A 14525-nucleotide genomic window follows, 5' to 3' on the forward strand; every position below is an offset into this window, starting at 1 on the left:
TTCGGGCTCTCCCCATCCAGCCCCGTCCTGCCAGCACCACACTTGGCCTCGGAGAGAACACGGGATCGCATCCCACTGTGAGGAGTGCCTGCAAAAACGAATGTGAGCAGCTTTTGGTGAGTCCTTGCTAAAGACTGGGCCCCTCGCGTGGATTGTGGGGGGCTGTTCATGGGGACAGGACCTCCAACAACCATCTCCTCTTTTTCTTAGTTTACAAGGGTTGATTTTCTCTGGTTTTCAAGCATTTTTCGTGTACAGGCCTCTTCAAGAGGTATTTGACTCCAGCGAGTCCAGCTTGTCATTCCAGATGAAAAGAACCAAATCATAGGAATTCGCGAGTCTGAGTGAAATGCTCCCAGCTGTGCCCAAGATAATGCACAAGGACGGTCACTGCGGCAGTGTGTTGGAGTAAAAGGCGAAATGCCCTAATGCCTGCCCACAGGAGCACCAACTATGGTTTCTTAGTATAATTGAATCCAGTAGTCAGTTAAAAAATATCTCAAGCTGCACATATCCATTTGCTAAACCTCAAAAACGGGCAGAGTGTAGGGCCATGCCCAGCACCACACTGTTTATGAGGTTCCTGTTGGCACAAAGAATCATGCAGAGGTGCCCTGCATTGTTTTAGACACGCTCATATACGGCACGTGGCCCAGCAGTTACCTGTGGGCAGAGAGCGAGGGGCAGGACGAGGAGACAACAGGACCGGGCTGTCACGAACTGCACTTCCTTAAAAAGGAGGCCAGGTGCAAAGTGTTAAGACAGGTTGAATCTGCATGGAAGGTACATGGATATTTTATATCATTTGCAGGACTTTTTTAGTATGCTTGAAACAGGCTACAGGTTAAAAGCATCTTAGGGTTATTTAGATGGCTCAATGGGCTAATGACCTTGTGCCAGGGCTGGAGGGAGGAGGGGCTCAGGCGGGGCAAAGTTGTGGAGGTGGCTCATTACAAAGCCGGGGGTGGGGGGTGTGTTCTGTGGCTGGCAGGCTGGGAAGGGGCCCCCTGAGGTCCTCTTAACAGAAGGTCTTGTATCTTAGACGTGATTGTGCCTACCCCCTCCCTAATCACCCTTTCATAAGATATTAACATCACAGGTACACTGTGTATCTGTTTATGCACACCTGTGCTTTATACACAGAAGAGTAAGAATTTTTGCTCAAGAATCCATTTTTGACCCCTTGGAAGCTCTGTCACTCCTGTTAAGAATGCACGTTCTAGATCCATCTGGTTTTTAATGTCACCCTCATTTGGTAAACCAATTCCCCAGGCCAGGGGCAGCTTCCTGAGTTTTAGAGGCAAATCCAGTCTCCTGAATCCAAAAGAAACCCAGTTCTTCTTGTTCTGCCCCAGGTAGAGGAATCGACTTGATATCAACAGTAAGAATCGATGGTGTCCTCTTGCTGGTCACGGGACACTAGGGCCGAATCGGGTGTCATGTCCTCTCCGAATTGGTCATTTCCTCCCTACTGGTGACGTGGGGAAGAGGGTTTGGATGGAAAGGTCCTCTGTACAGGAAGCTGTGTCCCTGATCCCAGCCCTCCATGGCTGCTCTTCCCATCCAGGGTGCTCAGGCCCAGCCATGGCAGAACTGTGCCGCACGGACTCCTCGCTGACCGCCCTGGAGGAGGAGATGCTGTGGGAGATGATGGAGGACCACCGCTGCAGGATCGTGCGCAGCATCTGCCCCAGCCGCCTCACCCCCTACCTGCGCCAGGCAAAGGTGCTGGACCAGCTGGACGAGGAGGAGGTGCTGCACAGCCCCAGGTTCACAAACACGGCCATGAGAGTTGGTGAGGACCTGCATCCCGGCCACTGTGGCCCCAGCAGGCCGTTTCTGCAGAGCCAGCTCAGTGCAGGTTGCACCGGGAAGGCCCGTGTGAGGGCATGGAGTGCAGGACTTTAAGGAACAACACCAAGGGGACCCGAGATCCAGTCATGGGGACTGTATTAGTGTCCCAGAGCTGCCACAACAAATGATCACAAACCAGGTGGCTTAAAACAGCCGAAATGTCTTCTCTCACAGTCTGGAGGCCAAAAGTCTGAAATCAAGGTGTCAGCAGGGCTGTGCTCCCTCTGAAGGCTCTAGGGGAGAAAATTTATTGCCTCTTTCTGCTTCTGGTGGTCCCAGCATCCTTGGTTTGTGGCCATATCACTCCAATCTCTGCCTCTATTTTCACGTGGCTTTCTTCTTTGCATCTTCTCCTCTTCTGTCTCTTATAAGGACACTTGTGATTGGATTTAGGGCTCACCTGGGTAACACAGGAGGATCTCATCTTGAGATCCTTACCTTAATTACATCTGCAAAGCCTTTTCCAAAAAAGGTCCCATTGGTATGTTCCTAGTGGACATAACTTTGGGACCCATGACTCAACCCACTCTAGATGTCTTTGGAGCTGATTCTGATTGTCTGGTTAGCTGTGTTTATTCGTTCAAAAACAGGGAAGCTAATAGTTTCATCAAATAAGGTTGTTAGGAGAATTGAATGGGTTACAATTTATCAGATACTCATCTCAAAGCCTGGGCCATGGAAAGCAGGCAGTAAGTGGTAGCTATCAATATGACACTATTTGTGCCTGTTGCCTTATGACCATTCAAGGAGAAATGAATTCAAGCTACTAATTCAAGCTGAGAGTGATGGGATCTGGGTGGGCTGGGAAGGCCCAAGTTTCTCTGGGACCCGGGCCCTGGGGCGCTGCTCTTTGCTTCTTTCCTCCCACCTGCTTTGTATACATGTGTCTGCATGTGTCCACCAACAAACCTGGGAAGTCTTGAGAGCAAAGATCATCCTCCTGAGTCTTTTATCCCCAACTCTTAGCACTTGGGTTGTAGCAGTTCCTCAATAAATATCAGCCTGGCCCTTCTCGAGACTGACCACCATCATGGGAATAAATGGAGCAGTGAGGGCCCCACCCCGGGACCCCTGGAAAACTGCTTTGACCTCCTGATCCCTAGATGTGCAAGGATGCCCTTCCCTGCACCCTGCTCCGCTCATGGGAAGCCCGCCTCGCACCTGGTCAGCTAACACTGTTCTCCCTCCAAAGGGCACTTGCTGGATTTGCTGAAGACTCGCGGGAAGAACGGGGCCATCGCCTTCCTGGAGAGCCTGAAATTCCACAACCCTGACGTCTACACCCTGGTCACTGGGCTACAGCCCAGCGTGGACTTCACAAACTTCAGTGGTGAGAGCTGGGTCTTTGATGTAACCCGGGGTGAGGGGGTGTCCCGCCTTGACTGCAGGCCGTTCCAGACATTCCCTGCTCCCTTCAGGCAGACATTCCTGTCCCTGTGCTCTGCACCCCCCCAACCCCGCACTCTGGGGGTGAGGAGACCCCCTACACACACACTAACCATAGTGGGGGTGGGTAGGCGGAGCCCATGACCTTGGGTTCTAAAAGAAAAAGTTTGTCCCTAACTATCCAACACCAAGAGAAGAACCCTCACAGGTCATGGAATCTGCATTTGAGAGGTGCAGGCAAAGAGGAAGTGTGTCATTTCCTAGAAAACCTTTACTTGGTGCTTGAGGTGGAGGGGAGCCCAGTCGCACCCTGTCCCACCTGGCTCTGGCTCTCAGGAGGGGCCGCCAGAGGGGAAAAGGAGAGGAGCTGCTAAGTAAAGGTTTACACCGGCTGGGTGGGAGATGAGGCCATGTTTATTAATTGAGTAATTTTAGGCTTCTCTGGAGGAGTTGCTGAAAGATTTAGGTATTCAAAGGAGCAGGCAACATCACTCAAAACCGTGGCTAGGAAAACGTTTCTGCCTGTTTGGCATCACAGGCAATATTTATGTGATTCAGAGTTCTGTTATACAGATTCTTTGCTATGTCTTCCTTAGGATGACATGAGAATGAGCGTCAAGCACGGCTCAGCTGACTGGGGGGAAGTTGGGTCTGAACAGCAGGGTCCCACAGGGAAGCCAAGAATGGGTAGTCCTTGTACCAGAATCGCCTGTCACGCTATTTATTTCACCAAAATATTCAGTCCTGTTGACCCTGGAAGCGTTTAAGGCGACCAACAGATTAGGGTGTGGGGGGGTCCTGCTTGAGAGTCTGGGCACAGGAAGCAAGACCCTGTTGGATGAGGAGCCCCTGGGCCCACTGCCCTGTCCCACAGGGCTCATGGAGACGTCCAAGCTGACCGAGTGCCTGGCCGGGGCCATCGGCAGCCTGCAGGAGGAGCTGAGCCAGGAGAAGGGGCAGAAGGAGGCACTGCTGCGGCGGTGCCAGCAGCTGCAGGAGCACCTGGGCCAGGCCGAGGCCCGTGCCGAGGGCTTGCGCCAGCTGGAGGCTGACCACAGCCGCATGAAGCGCGAGGTCAGTGCCCACTTCCACGAGGTGCTGAAACTGAAGGATGAGATGCTGAGTCTCTCGCTGCACTACAGCAACGCGCTGCAGGAGAAGGATCTGGCCGCCACGCGCTGCCGCGGCCTGCAAGAGGAGGTATCGGGGATGCCGCCCGGGGTGCCCATCCTGACCTGCTGCTCCCCACCCCGTGCCTCTGCACTCGCTGGTCCATCTCCTGGAACTCCCATCCCCACTCCCTGCGACGCCCCTGCAGGAAGCTGACCTTTCTCCTCCACCAGCGCCCCCTTGCATAGGCTATGTGGCCTCGAGCCCGCCCTGCCCTGTAACTGCCTGGTCTGCGAAGTACCCACCATGGGGACCCCGCCTGCCTATGTCTGGAGGCCCATCTGGCTATTCTGGGAGTGGTGGACCCACCCAGACCCCACTCCCCTCCGGCAGTGTCAGTAACCATGGGGACAGTGGACCTCTATGGGCCCCTACTTTGTCTTTCTCATCTGGTCCTGGATTCAGGTGGGAGAAAAGGAGTGTTGTTATCTAGGCCCCCTTAGACCCCAGCAGTCTTTCACTCATTTTTCTGTTGGGGATAATCATCTTCTTATTGACCTACAAGAGTTCTTTATGGAGGATATTCATTCCTTGTCATTTTCGCATTTGCTTTTGCTTTTAACTATGGCATTGTTTGATTTTAGTTTTTTAAACTTTATTTAGAAAGAATTTCTAATTTGCCCAAAAATATACACATAAAAATACAAAGGACTCCCACATACCCTTACTTCATCACTTGCGCTCTCTCTCTCTGTCGCTCTCTCTCCACACATACACATGCTTTTTCCTGAACCACTTGAGTTGCGTACATCATGGCCCTTTACCCCTAAACATTTCAGAGACTATTTCCTAAAAATAAAATATTCTCTTATATAACCGTAGTACAGTTATCAACTTCATAAAATTACATTGATACAATCCTTTAATCTAATCTACTGTACGTGTTCCAGTTTTATCAGTTGACCTAAATTACATCGTTGATGGCATTTTCCCTCCAGTCCAGGATCCAGATCAGGATCAGGTATTGTACCAAAATCGGCAGTCACACTATTACTCCCTGTAGCTAGTAAGCAATCCGGGGGTCAGGGGGAGGCGTTTTGAGGCCAGCAAGCACCCCTGCTCCTTGTCGACACTTCCCTCTGGACTTAGCCTCACCAGGGATTCTTGCTCGAGCATGTCTTTACTCTAGTGGCTGCAGAATGATGAGCCCCATCTCCAGTGTTTTCTCCAGTGACCAGTTTACCCTCGGCATCCTGACTGTGAGAAGGAGCCTTTCCTTTTCCCCACTTATGCATCTGTTATTGGCATAGACATGTGGATTCCTATTTCCAGTGATCTATAACATATTATTGTCCTAAGCGAGTTTGGAGCTCAAAGCATCCTAGATTTGGCTGTGGGAGCCCCATCAATCTGCTCTGCGTCCTGGGACATGCCCCCGCATTTTCTTAGCACTGACTTTCTTTGCATCATCACAAGATATTCCAGGATCATCTCGTACCCACCATGCCTCAGCTCCAGGGTCAGCCATTTCTCCAAGGAGCCCCAGTTCCTTTTAGAGACCAAGATCCGGTGTGCTCATTGCTACTGGGGTGTCTTTGCTTCTCGGCCCTTTCAGTGGACAGGGCTAGGAAACGTGCACGTAGATACACAAGTATACATACACATACAAATATGCATAGGCACATATGCACGCAAGTATGCATATACACGTACATGCACATGTTTTAGAAATCATGAGTTCACGCCCAAACCTCTAGTTCCAGTAGATCCTCCAGGGTTTCTTCTTGCTGTGCCCCACTCCATACTGTGTGCCCTTTCCTCAGTGAGAACCCTAGCTCCCACTTTAACACATTCCTCTCTTGCTCAGTCCTGTAATACATCTGAAATAGATTCAGAATTGCTTTGCCCATACCAGTACAGTGGACTAGACTAGGATTTGTAATTCTCTCCCTGCCACCACGCAACCCTGCCCAAGGCTGAGGGTCTGTAGTTAAATACTGTGTTCGTAAGTTATTGTGGCTGCCCTCCATCTTCTCTTTCTCTGCCTCTGCCTCACCCCCTTCTCTCTCTCCCTTCATGTGGTTACGGTATTAGCTTGAAATATAATTAGGTTCATTTGTTTGGTTTACTTTCAGTTTTAGGTCTCCTCCTTCCAGATCTTAATGATTTAATTTTACTTTTTGAATCTGGAGAATATGATATGCCTAACCTAGTTATTAGCCCATAGCAGGAACTTGGTAATTGCTTATGGAAAGTTTGCTAACTAGATGACAGAGGGAAAAAGTCCAAGCCCAAATGTTCTTCCTTCTCTGCTTGACCCCAACCCTGGAGTGAGTGCTGAACTCCACCCTGACATCCAGACCTCCTGGGTTTGCCTTACAGGGAAACTCCCCTCTTCCCAGGGATACCACACCTGAGATGGGGAGAGGCCAGGCCCATCAGCTCAAGGTGCAAGTTTCTCTTGGACCACTACCCAGCAGGACCGAGGCCAGCAGGACCTGGCCAGGTCGTTTACAGAGCTCATAGCCCTGGACATGCAGCCCACTGGGTGGGAGGCGGCTCAGATTAGCACACAGAGTTCAAGTGTGTCTGAATAGACCGGGTCCTGTATTCCCAGGCATCTCTGCTCTATTTGACTTGACTTTCCTCTTTTTTACTTACTGATTTTCATGAATCCAATTTCCCTTCATCTGATATGTTTAGCAGATTGTGGAAAGGCAGAGAAGCAGGGCCATGCTGGAGGAGGCTTACTGGACATTCATTCCCGGCTGTGCTGGCTGTCAGATCCAAGAGCTGGTGGCCAGAGCTCCTTGTTCTGTTCCTGGGGACCCCAGCCCAGTGATTTAACCCCTACACCTCATCTATAAAATAAAGCTAAAATGCCTTCCCGTCCCGCACGGACTGGAACTATTCATTAGGTAAAATCCTTTACTGGATTTTGAAATCTCGGGAGAGGGACCTCTTTGAGTATGAACAGCAACATCCTTAAGGAGAAAGGTTGAGAACCACAGCTGGCTCCTGGTCTAGTGGAGAAACAGCAGTTACATTCTCCCCCTTGATCTCCATCCTGGCAGCTGTATCTGATGAAGCAAGAGCTGCAGCGAGAGAAGATGTCTTCTTCATGTGAGCGGGAATTTCGAGAGCGGTCCCTGAAGATGACGAATGACCTGGAGCCTGGAGACGAGGAGCTGAGCCGCCTGAAGGAGGAGAATGAGAAGCTCCGCTCCCTGACCTTCAGCCTGGTGGGTCCTGGTGCCTCCAAGGGTCAGCTTCCTGCCCTGATCCCCTCAAGGTTCAGCTTCCTTCCCTGGTGGCCAGCGGGGAGTGTCCTTGACCTTGGCCTGTGGCCTCCAGACTGTGGGATTTCGGACAAGTGGTTCTATTGAGGTGTGGCTAAGGCCTGGGTGAGATGAAACCTAGTGACTCATCTCCACCGCTCCTTCTCACATCCCTCCTTCCTGCTCTTCCCAGCCCCCAAATGTTGGCAGAATTGATAGCTGTTGCACACATATTCAAAAGTCTTACTCAGCTGGTTTGCTGCTGCCCTGTTGTTTGGAATAGATGAGGCTGATTATAAATGATGGGATTAGCTTAAGGTTGTGGGAGCAGGGCAACGTTTCTGCCTGCAAAATATTCTGCCGTCCTGCCCATGCAGGCATGAGGGAGTGGGGAATGGTAGGATGCAGAGAAGTTAGTGACGCCAAAGCCCTGGAATTATGCAAGCCCTCTGCCTCTCCTCTCCAATCCCTTTCAATCAATAGATATCTATTTTTTGAACTAGTCCTTCAATAGACGTTCATGGGGTGTGGGGCAGGCCGCCGCCTGGCACTGCCATCCCACGGCCTGAACTGTGCCACCGCTCATAAAAGTGAGCGTGAGGAGAGAATGACCCACCCGTTGGTGTTCCCCCTCCTGGAAGCTCTGCTTGTGGATTTGTTGAAGGAGCAGCCTGAAGCTGCCTAAACGGTGGAGGTGCTATGCTACCCTCAGAGGCTTTCAGCTTCCTGTACTGTTTCCTAGCCATGCACACTTGGAGCTGAAATGTATGTTCTCCATTTTGATTGCTGACCTTGCCTTTTTTCCTGCCTGATGTGCAGTAATAAGGCTAAATCCATCCACACACCATCCTTGAAGCTTCCTGCCTCCTATCCTTGGGACGAGATGATGGGGATGCTTCCCCAGGGGCAGGCCTCTGGGGAGGTCAGGGTCCCTGGGCTGACCTCTCTTTGCACCAGGCGGAGAAGGACATTCTGGAGCAGAACCTGGACGAGGCCCTGGAGAGCAGGCAGGAGCTGGTGAACCGCATCCACTCTCTGAGGGAGCAGGCCATGGCCGCTGAGAGACAGCGAAAGCAGGTGACCCTTCTGGGCCGTGTTTAGGGGCCGGGCTGCCTGGGTGAGGAAGCAGATTCTTTAATCCACGCTGAGCTTAAAACCAGCTTTGCCTAACGAATGCATGGGCCTGTTCATTGATTCCTTTGTCAAAACTAGAGTGGGCACCAACTCACAGTCAAAGACTAGAGGTCACGTCTACTTTGCGGGGTGGGGAGAAAACATGTCAGGCAAACAAGTGATTAAAACACAGAGTGATTTCAAGTGCATAGGGGCCCCAGGGTGAGAGCCAGGGATTTCTTTAGTTGCTATAAAAGGCAAGGGGAGGGTGAGAGAAAGGAGACGGTGGAAGAGAATGAGGCAGGTAGAGGGAAAATATTTATGCATTTGGGACATGGAATAAACAAAACACAGATAGACATGCAGCACCCATGCACATTTTGATGACCAAATTAAAATATAATCAACACAGCAACTCTGTAGATGCACCTGGAATCTAGCACTTAAGAAATGAGCGTGAATTCACCTTATTTCCCCTCCAGAACCACCTCCCTCCCTCTCCCCGAGGCTCCCCCACCACCCATCCTCAGCCCCACCCTCACAGCCGCTGACCTTCATGGGCCATGTTTGTCCCCCTCTGTCCAGTACTGGGAAGAGAAGGAGCAGACCCTGCTCCAGTTCCAGAAAACCAAGGTGGACTGTGAAATCTACAAGGAGAAGATGAACGTCCTGCAGAGCCAAGTGGTCGAGCTGCAGAAGGAGCGGGACCAGGTACCCGGGAGAGGCAAGAGGCCGGCCTGGGTGCCGGGCTGAGGGGCTCGGAGAACAGAAGGTGCTGCCCCCGCGGAGTCTCGGGAGGTCGGGAGGCTCGGGAAGGCCCCGCCCCTCTGGGTGTGGCCGAGGGCTGGCCGGCCAGGTCACCGCCCTTGATGGCAGCAGGTTCCAGACTCGGGGTCTCTCTCCTGGTCCCTGGGAGGTTTCTTGACTCCCCTCGACTGTCATCTCCTGCCATGCCTGCTGTACAGCGTCCTCCCTCCTTTCATTTCTAGCAGGGGGTGCTTGTGTGCACCCCACCTATTGGGTGTTACTAAAACTACACACATTTACGTGAACTGTAAATGGAGGTAAGCTGCAGAATGAGCTGTGTATGGTGCGCAGCGGGGAAGTCCAGGATAACCGCAGGCCAGAAATGGGGGGGCTTTCTCTAGCTGGACTTCTGCGTGGTGGCGGCACAGCCTCTTTATCCTCTGGGCATCGGTCTGTTCTATCTCGGCTCGCAGGCCTACTCGGCGAGGGATGGATCCCAGCTGGAGATGTCTCAGAACCTGGCAGAGAAGGACGCTCTCCGCAGGAAGGTGTTTGAGCTGACAGACCAGGTCTGCGAACTGCGCCAGCAGGTCCAGCGGCTACAAGCGCAGGCCGAGTCGCTGCCAGGGGTGAGCTCTGCTGCTGCTCGGGTGGGGTGGTGGGGGGAGGGGAATGCAGGGTGTGCTCAGGGTGGGACCGAGCCGGCCGCATGGGCCCTGCTGGCACCACCGGATTCAGCTCCATACACCATGCTGGCTCCCGTGAGCAGACCATGTGGTCAGAGGTTGAAGGTACCCAGCTGGGCAGGTTGAGTCTCCTTCTACATTTCCTTTTATGGTAATACTATGCACGTCGTAGAAGGGGTAGCTTAGTGGAAGGTTCTGGAGTCTGTAATGTGTGGTGTTTGATGAAGAAAGAAAGCAGCGTATGAAGCTGTGCAGGCAGCCACTTGCTCTGGTGGATGATGCCTTCCTGGGATGCTTGAAAGTCAACTATCGGAGAGCTGAGTGATAGACACAGAGGGAGCTATGTTCTCAAAGAACTAAAATTACTGTAAAACCTCTGATTATGGTCTTGCCGGCAGCTCCAGCTCCAAGGCACCCTGGTGGGTGGGCGAGACTCTTCAGAGGTGCCCAGGGACCTGGGTGGGAAGGCACAACTAGACCCTCCCCTCCCTATGCAGGGGCCCTAGCCCTTCCTTCCTACACACTTACCACATCAAACATGTTCAAAAAATATACATATGTATAGAAAAAAGACTGATGGACAGATAGCAAACTGCTAGCTCTTCTATTGCTGAGTGTGGGAGGACGGGTCAATTTTATTTTCTTCTCTAATCAGCCTGTTCCTCCCCACCAATATTCTTTGTGGAGTATGTTTAGATATATTATACATATAGTATATATTATTTGTATAACCAGGAAAGAATAACAGATATTATCCAAAAGGAATAAAATGCAGTCACCAAGCTGGTTGCTGCATGTCCCCTTGGTGGCCAGCTCCCTCAGTGCTGGGTGTCCTAGGCTGGGAGGAGGGGACATAAATGTTTTGCCTTGAAGCCAATGAAAGGAAACCACTCGGGAGTCTGGAAACAGGGGTTGGGACTTGGTAGAACCCCAAGAGCAACCAAAGGACATTCCCTGAATTAACCAGCCTATCTGGGTCTTTGGCAGCCCAAGCAGGAGGTGGGAGCCAGGGAGCCCTGTCTGAAGAGGAAGCAGCAGCTGGTGCGCATGTTTGCCCTCTGCCCGTGGGACGACAGCGACGGCAGCTCCTCTGAGGTATGCCAGTGCCTCTGCCACTGCTGGGGCCAGACCAGGTGCACCCTCGTCTACTGGGACAGAAGAGGGTCTGGCACATAGTAGATGCTACAGAAATGCTTATTAGGTGAACCGAGGGGCTACACCTGGATCTACACATTTCACCTGCATCCTCCAATGCCACACTCTGCATCTTGCATGTTTACACCCTGTCAGCACGTGACCCTCAGTAGCCAGTAATTTGGCCTCTCTGGGGCTCAGTTGCTTTATATGTAAAGTGGGACAACGCTACCCACTGTATAGATTTATCATAAGAACTAAGCAATATAAAATATAGAAAGTAGTTAATAGAGTGCCCAGCACATAGTAGGTGCTCAATTAATGTGGCCTGGCTCTTTGCTCCTCCCTCCCTTCCCTCTTGCCTCCTCTGCCCTGTCAGTGGGAGGCTATGGTTTATCATCATTATACTCTTTACACAGTATGGCAGCAGGAGAGGTGTCCCAGGGGTCCCCCTGAGAGCCCCGTGGTGACTTCTGCCCCGTCCTCCTCCAGTCTCAGCTCTGGTCCGACCTGAGCGCCAGGTCCAGCCGAGAGCTGGTGGATAGCTTCCACTCCAGCAGCCCTGTGCCTCCCAGCCAGCAGTCCCTGTACAAGCGGGCCGCAGAGGACTTCTGGGAAGACCCCTTGTCTTTCAGGTAGAGAGGGACTGGTAAAGGGATTGGATGACTCCAGTCCCTGGCAGCTCACTGGGACATTGGCTTCCATCTTCTTCTTATGCTTTTCAGTGGCTGCCCCAAAACCCTGGAGGTGGACCAGGGAGGCTCCCTGGGTGCTAAGAAGGGTGATGCAGATTTGGATTATGAGATTGTAGACAGGGCAGGTGAGCATACCCCCCAACCTCTGCAGCCACCCCACCACCCCTGGGCTGGGCTGGCAGAGCCAGGCGGGGAAGTGAAGACAGGGATCTTCAGGGAGTCAGATGAGACACCCCAGTTTCTGTCCAGGGGATGGGCAGAGAGGAGTGAACTTGACTACTGCCCTGCCCTGGGCCTCTGGGAAAATCCAGACTAGCTGGCAGTTCAAACCAGTGTCCAGATGTGCTGTGCTTACTGGGTGTTCTTTTGTTTTCACCTGGAGCCTAAGGGAGTTGCATTCACCTCCACATCCAGCTCGGCATAAATGTTCAGACAGCTCCAGACACACACCTCATCTCTCTGTCCCTCCCTGCTCCAACCCATGGACACTTGGGCCTCCCAGTGATATCAGAGGGCAACAGGCTTCCATCCTCACTGTTCCTGGCCGAGGCACCTGCTAGGAACATTTCTCCTGGGTGTTGGCACCTGAGACATTCCCATTTCTCCTGTGGCTTATTCCTCATATTTGTCACTTAACTGGTCCTCCCTCCTTCTCAAGGCACAGGCCCCTCACGGGCAGCCTCCTTACTTTGCCACCACTGCACATCTGCCTCCAGCCTTGGGCCTTGCACACAGTAGGTGCTTAGCACCCTCTAGATTTCATCCTACGGCCACCAAGGGGCGCGCGTACCCCACGCTGTTCTGCCTAGCGGCACCTTCAGGACAGACGGCCCCAGGCTTTCTGTGAGTCACATGACCAGAAACCTTGCCTTTTGCAAATTCATTGCCATGTTTATTTATATTGGTGATCAGCTGAGAGGATCCACCCCAGGTATAATCAACCAGGATGTAAGAGCACGAACAGGAAGAGTCATTGCTCTTTTTTTTTTTCCTTTTGTCATTATTCCGCATAATGTCCTGGTTCATATAACTTTAGTGGAATTGACCTCAAATACATCAGGAGTGTATAATTTCACTTGGCTTTGAATGTAAGCACAAGTGGCTGTTTGCCTGTGAGCTGGGCACAGGCTGCCTGCAGCCGGCAACTCTTAGCTCTCTGTTGGCCCTCTGGTTCTTGTGAGCGGCTCAGGAGGTGAGAAGGGCAGCCTCACCTGGGCTGGGAGAGGTGTGCCATCTGCCTCACAGGACACATATAAAATACAGGCCTTGGAGAGACTCTGGGGACATCTAGTCCTAGGAGATTGCCAACTCAGAGGCCTGCCATGGCCAGCTGGGCAGCAGCGTGGCCTGGGGAGACAGGAGGCAGCCGATGGCCAGTGCCAGCGATGGCTGCCACACAGAAATACACACCCAGGGTTATGCCAGATTTGATTTCTCAAGTGAAGCCAGAAATCCAGATTCCAGATTCCCTATCTTGTAAAATGCTAGCAACTCATTCAAAGATCACAAAAGGAAACAATGTAGGTTAAACTCTGGCAGATGCAGCTCTCCACCAGCTACTCCTATTTTAGGGGAGGTGAATCAAGGTTCTAGGCATCAAGGAAGGGAGGGGCAAGAGAAGGTTCAGCCTCAGCAAAAGACAGAACAGGTAGGGGGTGCCTGTGGTGGCGGCACTGAGGTTGCACGGGTGAGCCAAAGCTCCTTCAGAAGGGTGATGACATTGAGGGGTAGGCTGGCTCGAGGCCTAAGCCCGTGGCTTCCTCCTAGACCTCCCTGAGTCCGAGAACAGCCTGCAGCTGTCTTCCGGGGGCCTCCACCTCTCCGCCAGGTGAGCAGAGGGCGGGGGCCAGGGCCAGCAGGTGGCAGAGCAGAGTGAGGACTGGGTCCTCACTATCAGCCTTTCTGAGGCCGGGGAGGGAGAATTCCAGAGCGATGGGACTAGGGGGGGCAGATGGGGAGATGGCCTGGCCCGACCTCTTGCTCTAGGATGCATGAGCTCTGTCCCCTCCCTTTCTGCAGCAGTGTCCCGGTGAGGCGGAGGCCAGCCCGCAAGATCCTGGGCCAGGTCACGGTGCTGGCCTTCCAGGGGGACGCGCTGCTGGAGCAGATAAGCGTTATTGGCGGGAACCTCACGGGCATCTACATTCATCGGGTCACCCCGGGCTCCGCGGCAGACGAGATGGCGTTGTGCCCCGGCACCCAGATTATGATGGTGAGTGTGTCACCAACCCCTCGAGACCCCAGGATCCTCTCAGGGGTGGGGTCAGTGGGAGGGGCAGGTAACCCAGGCAGCCACAGATTCAACTTGACAAAGATGTATTATTGGATAGGCCCGCACTCCTTCTTGGGCTGATGTAAAGCAGAGCGTCACACTTGTTTAGAGGAGAGTCCTGGTGATTCTCATCAAAACCCTGCACCCTTCTCCACCTTGACATCCTTGAACTCTGGAGGGTGAGCCTGTGAGCTGTTGTAGTCTGGACTATGCACCAGTTGAGAGGGCTTTGGGGATGCGGCAGTCTTGA

At 52.5% G+C, this 14525-nt stretch overlaps 1 protein-coding gene across 4 annotated transcripts in view; it reads left to right on the plus strand.

Annotated features, from left to right (window-relative positions):
• CARD14 (caspase recruitment domain family member 14) overlaps window positions 1–14525 on the plus strand; it is a 23521-nt gene continuing 8996 nt past the window's right edge. For 2 of the 4 annotated variants that reach the window (XM_059908704.1, XM_059908705.1), the window contains exons 1-10: window positions 1–116; window positions 1568–1795; window positions 3047–3184; window positions 4115–4440; window positions 7425–7592; window positions 8586–8705; window positions 9327–9452; window positions 9962–10117; window positions 11162–11269; window positions 14023–14215. In XM_059908704.1, coding sequence (XP_059764687.1) covers window positions 1585–1795; window positions 3047–3184; window positions 4115–4440; window positions 7425–7592; window positions 8586–8705; window positions 9327–9452; window positions 9962–10117; window positions 11162–11269; window positions 14023–14215 — 1546 coding nt within the window. In that variant the 5' untranslated portion in view covers window positions 1–116; window positions 1568–1584. Of the gene's footprint in view, window positions 117–1567; window positions 1796–3046; window positions 3185–4114; window positions 4441–7424; window positions 7593–8585; window positions 8706–9326; window positions 9453–9961; window positions 10118–11161; window positions 11270–11800; window positions 11944–12033; window positions 12129–13770; window positions 13832–14022; window positions 14216–14525 lie in introns of all 4 variants that reach the window. The other 2 variants (XM_059908707.1, XM_059908706.1) reach the window with 2 other exon arrangements.

Source organism: Balaenoptera ricei, chromosome 20 (genome assembly GCF_028023285.1).
Source record: "Balaenoptera ricei isolate mBalRic1 chromosome 20, mBalRic1.hap2, whole genome shotgun sequence".
Taxonomy (NCBI): Eukaryota; Metazoa; Chordata; class Mammalia; order Artiodactyla; family Balaenopteridae; genus Balaenoptera; species Balaenoptera ricei.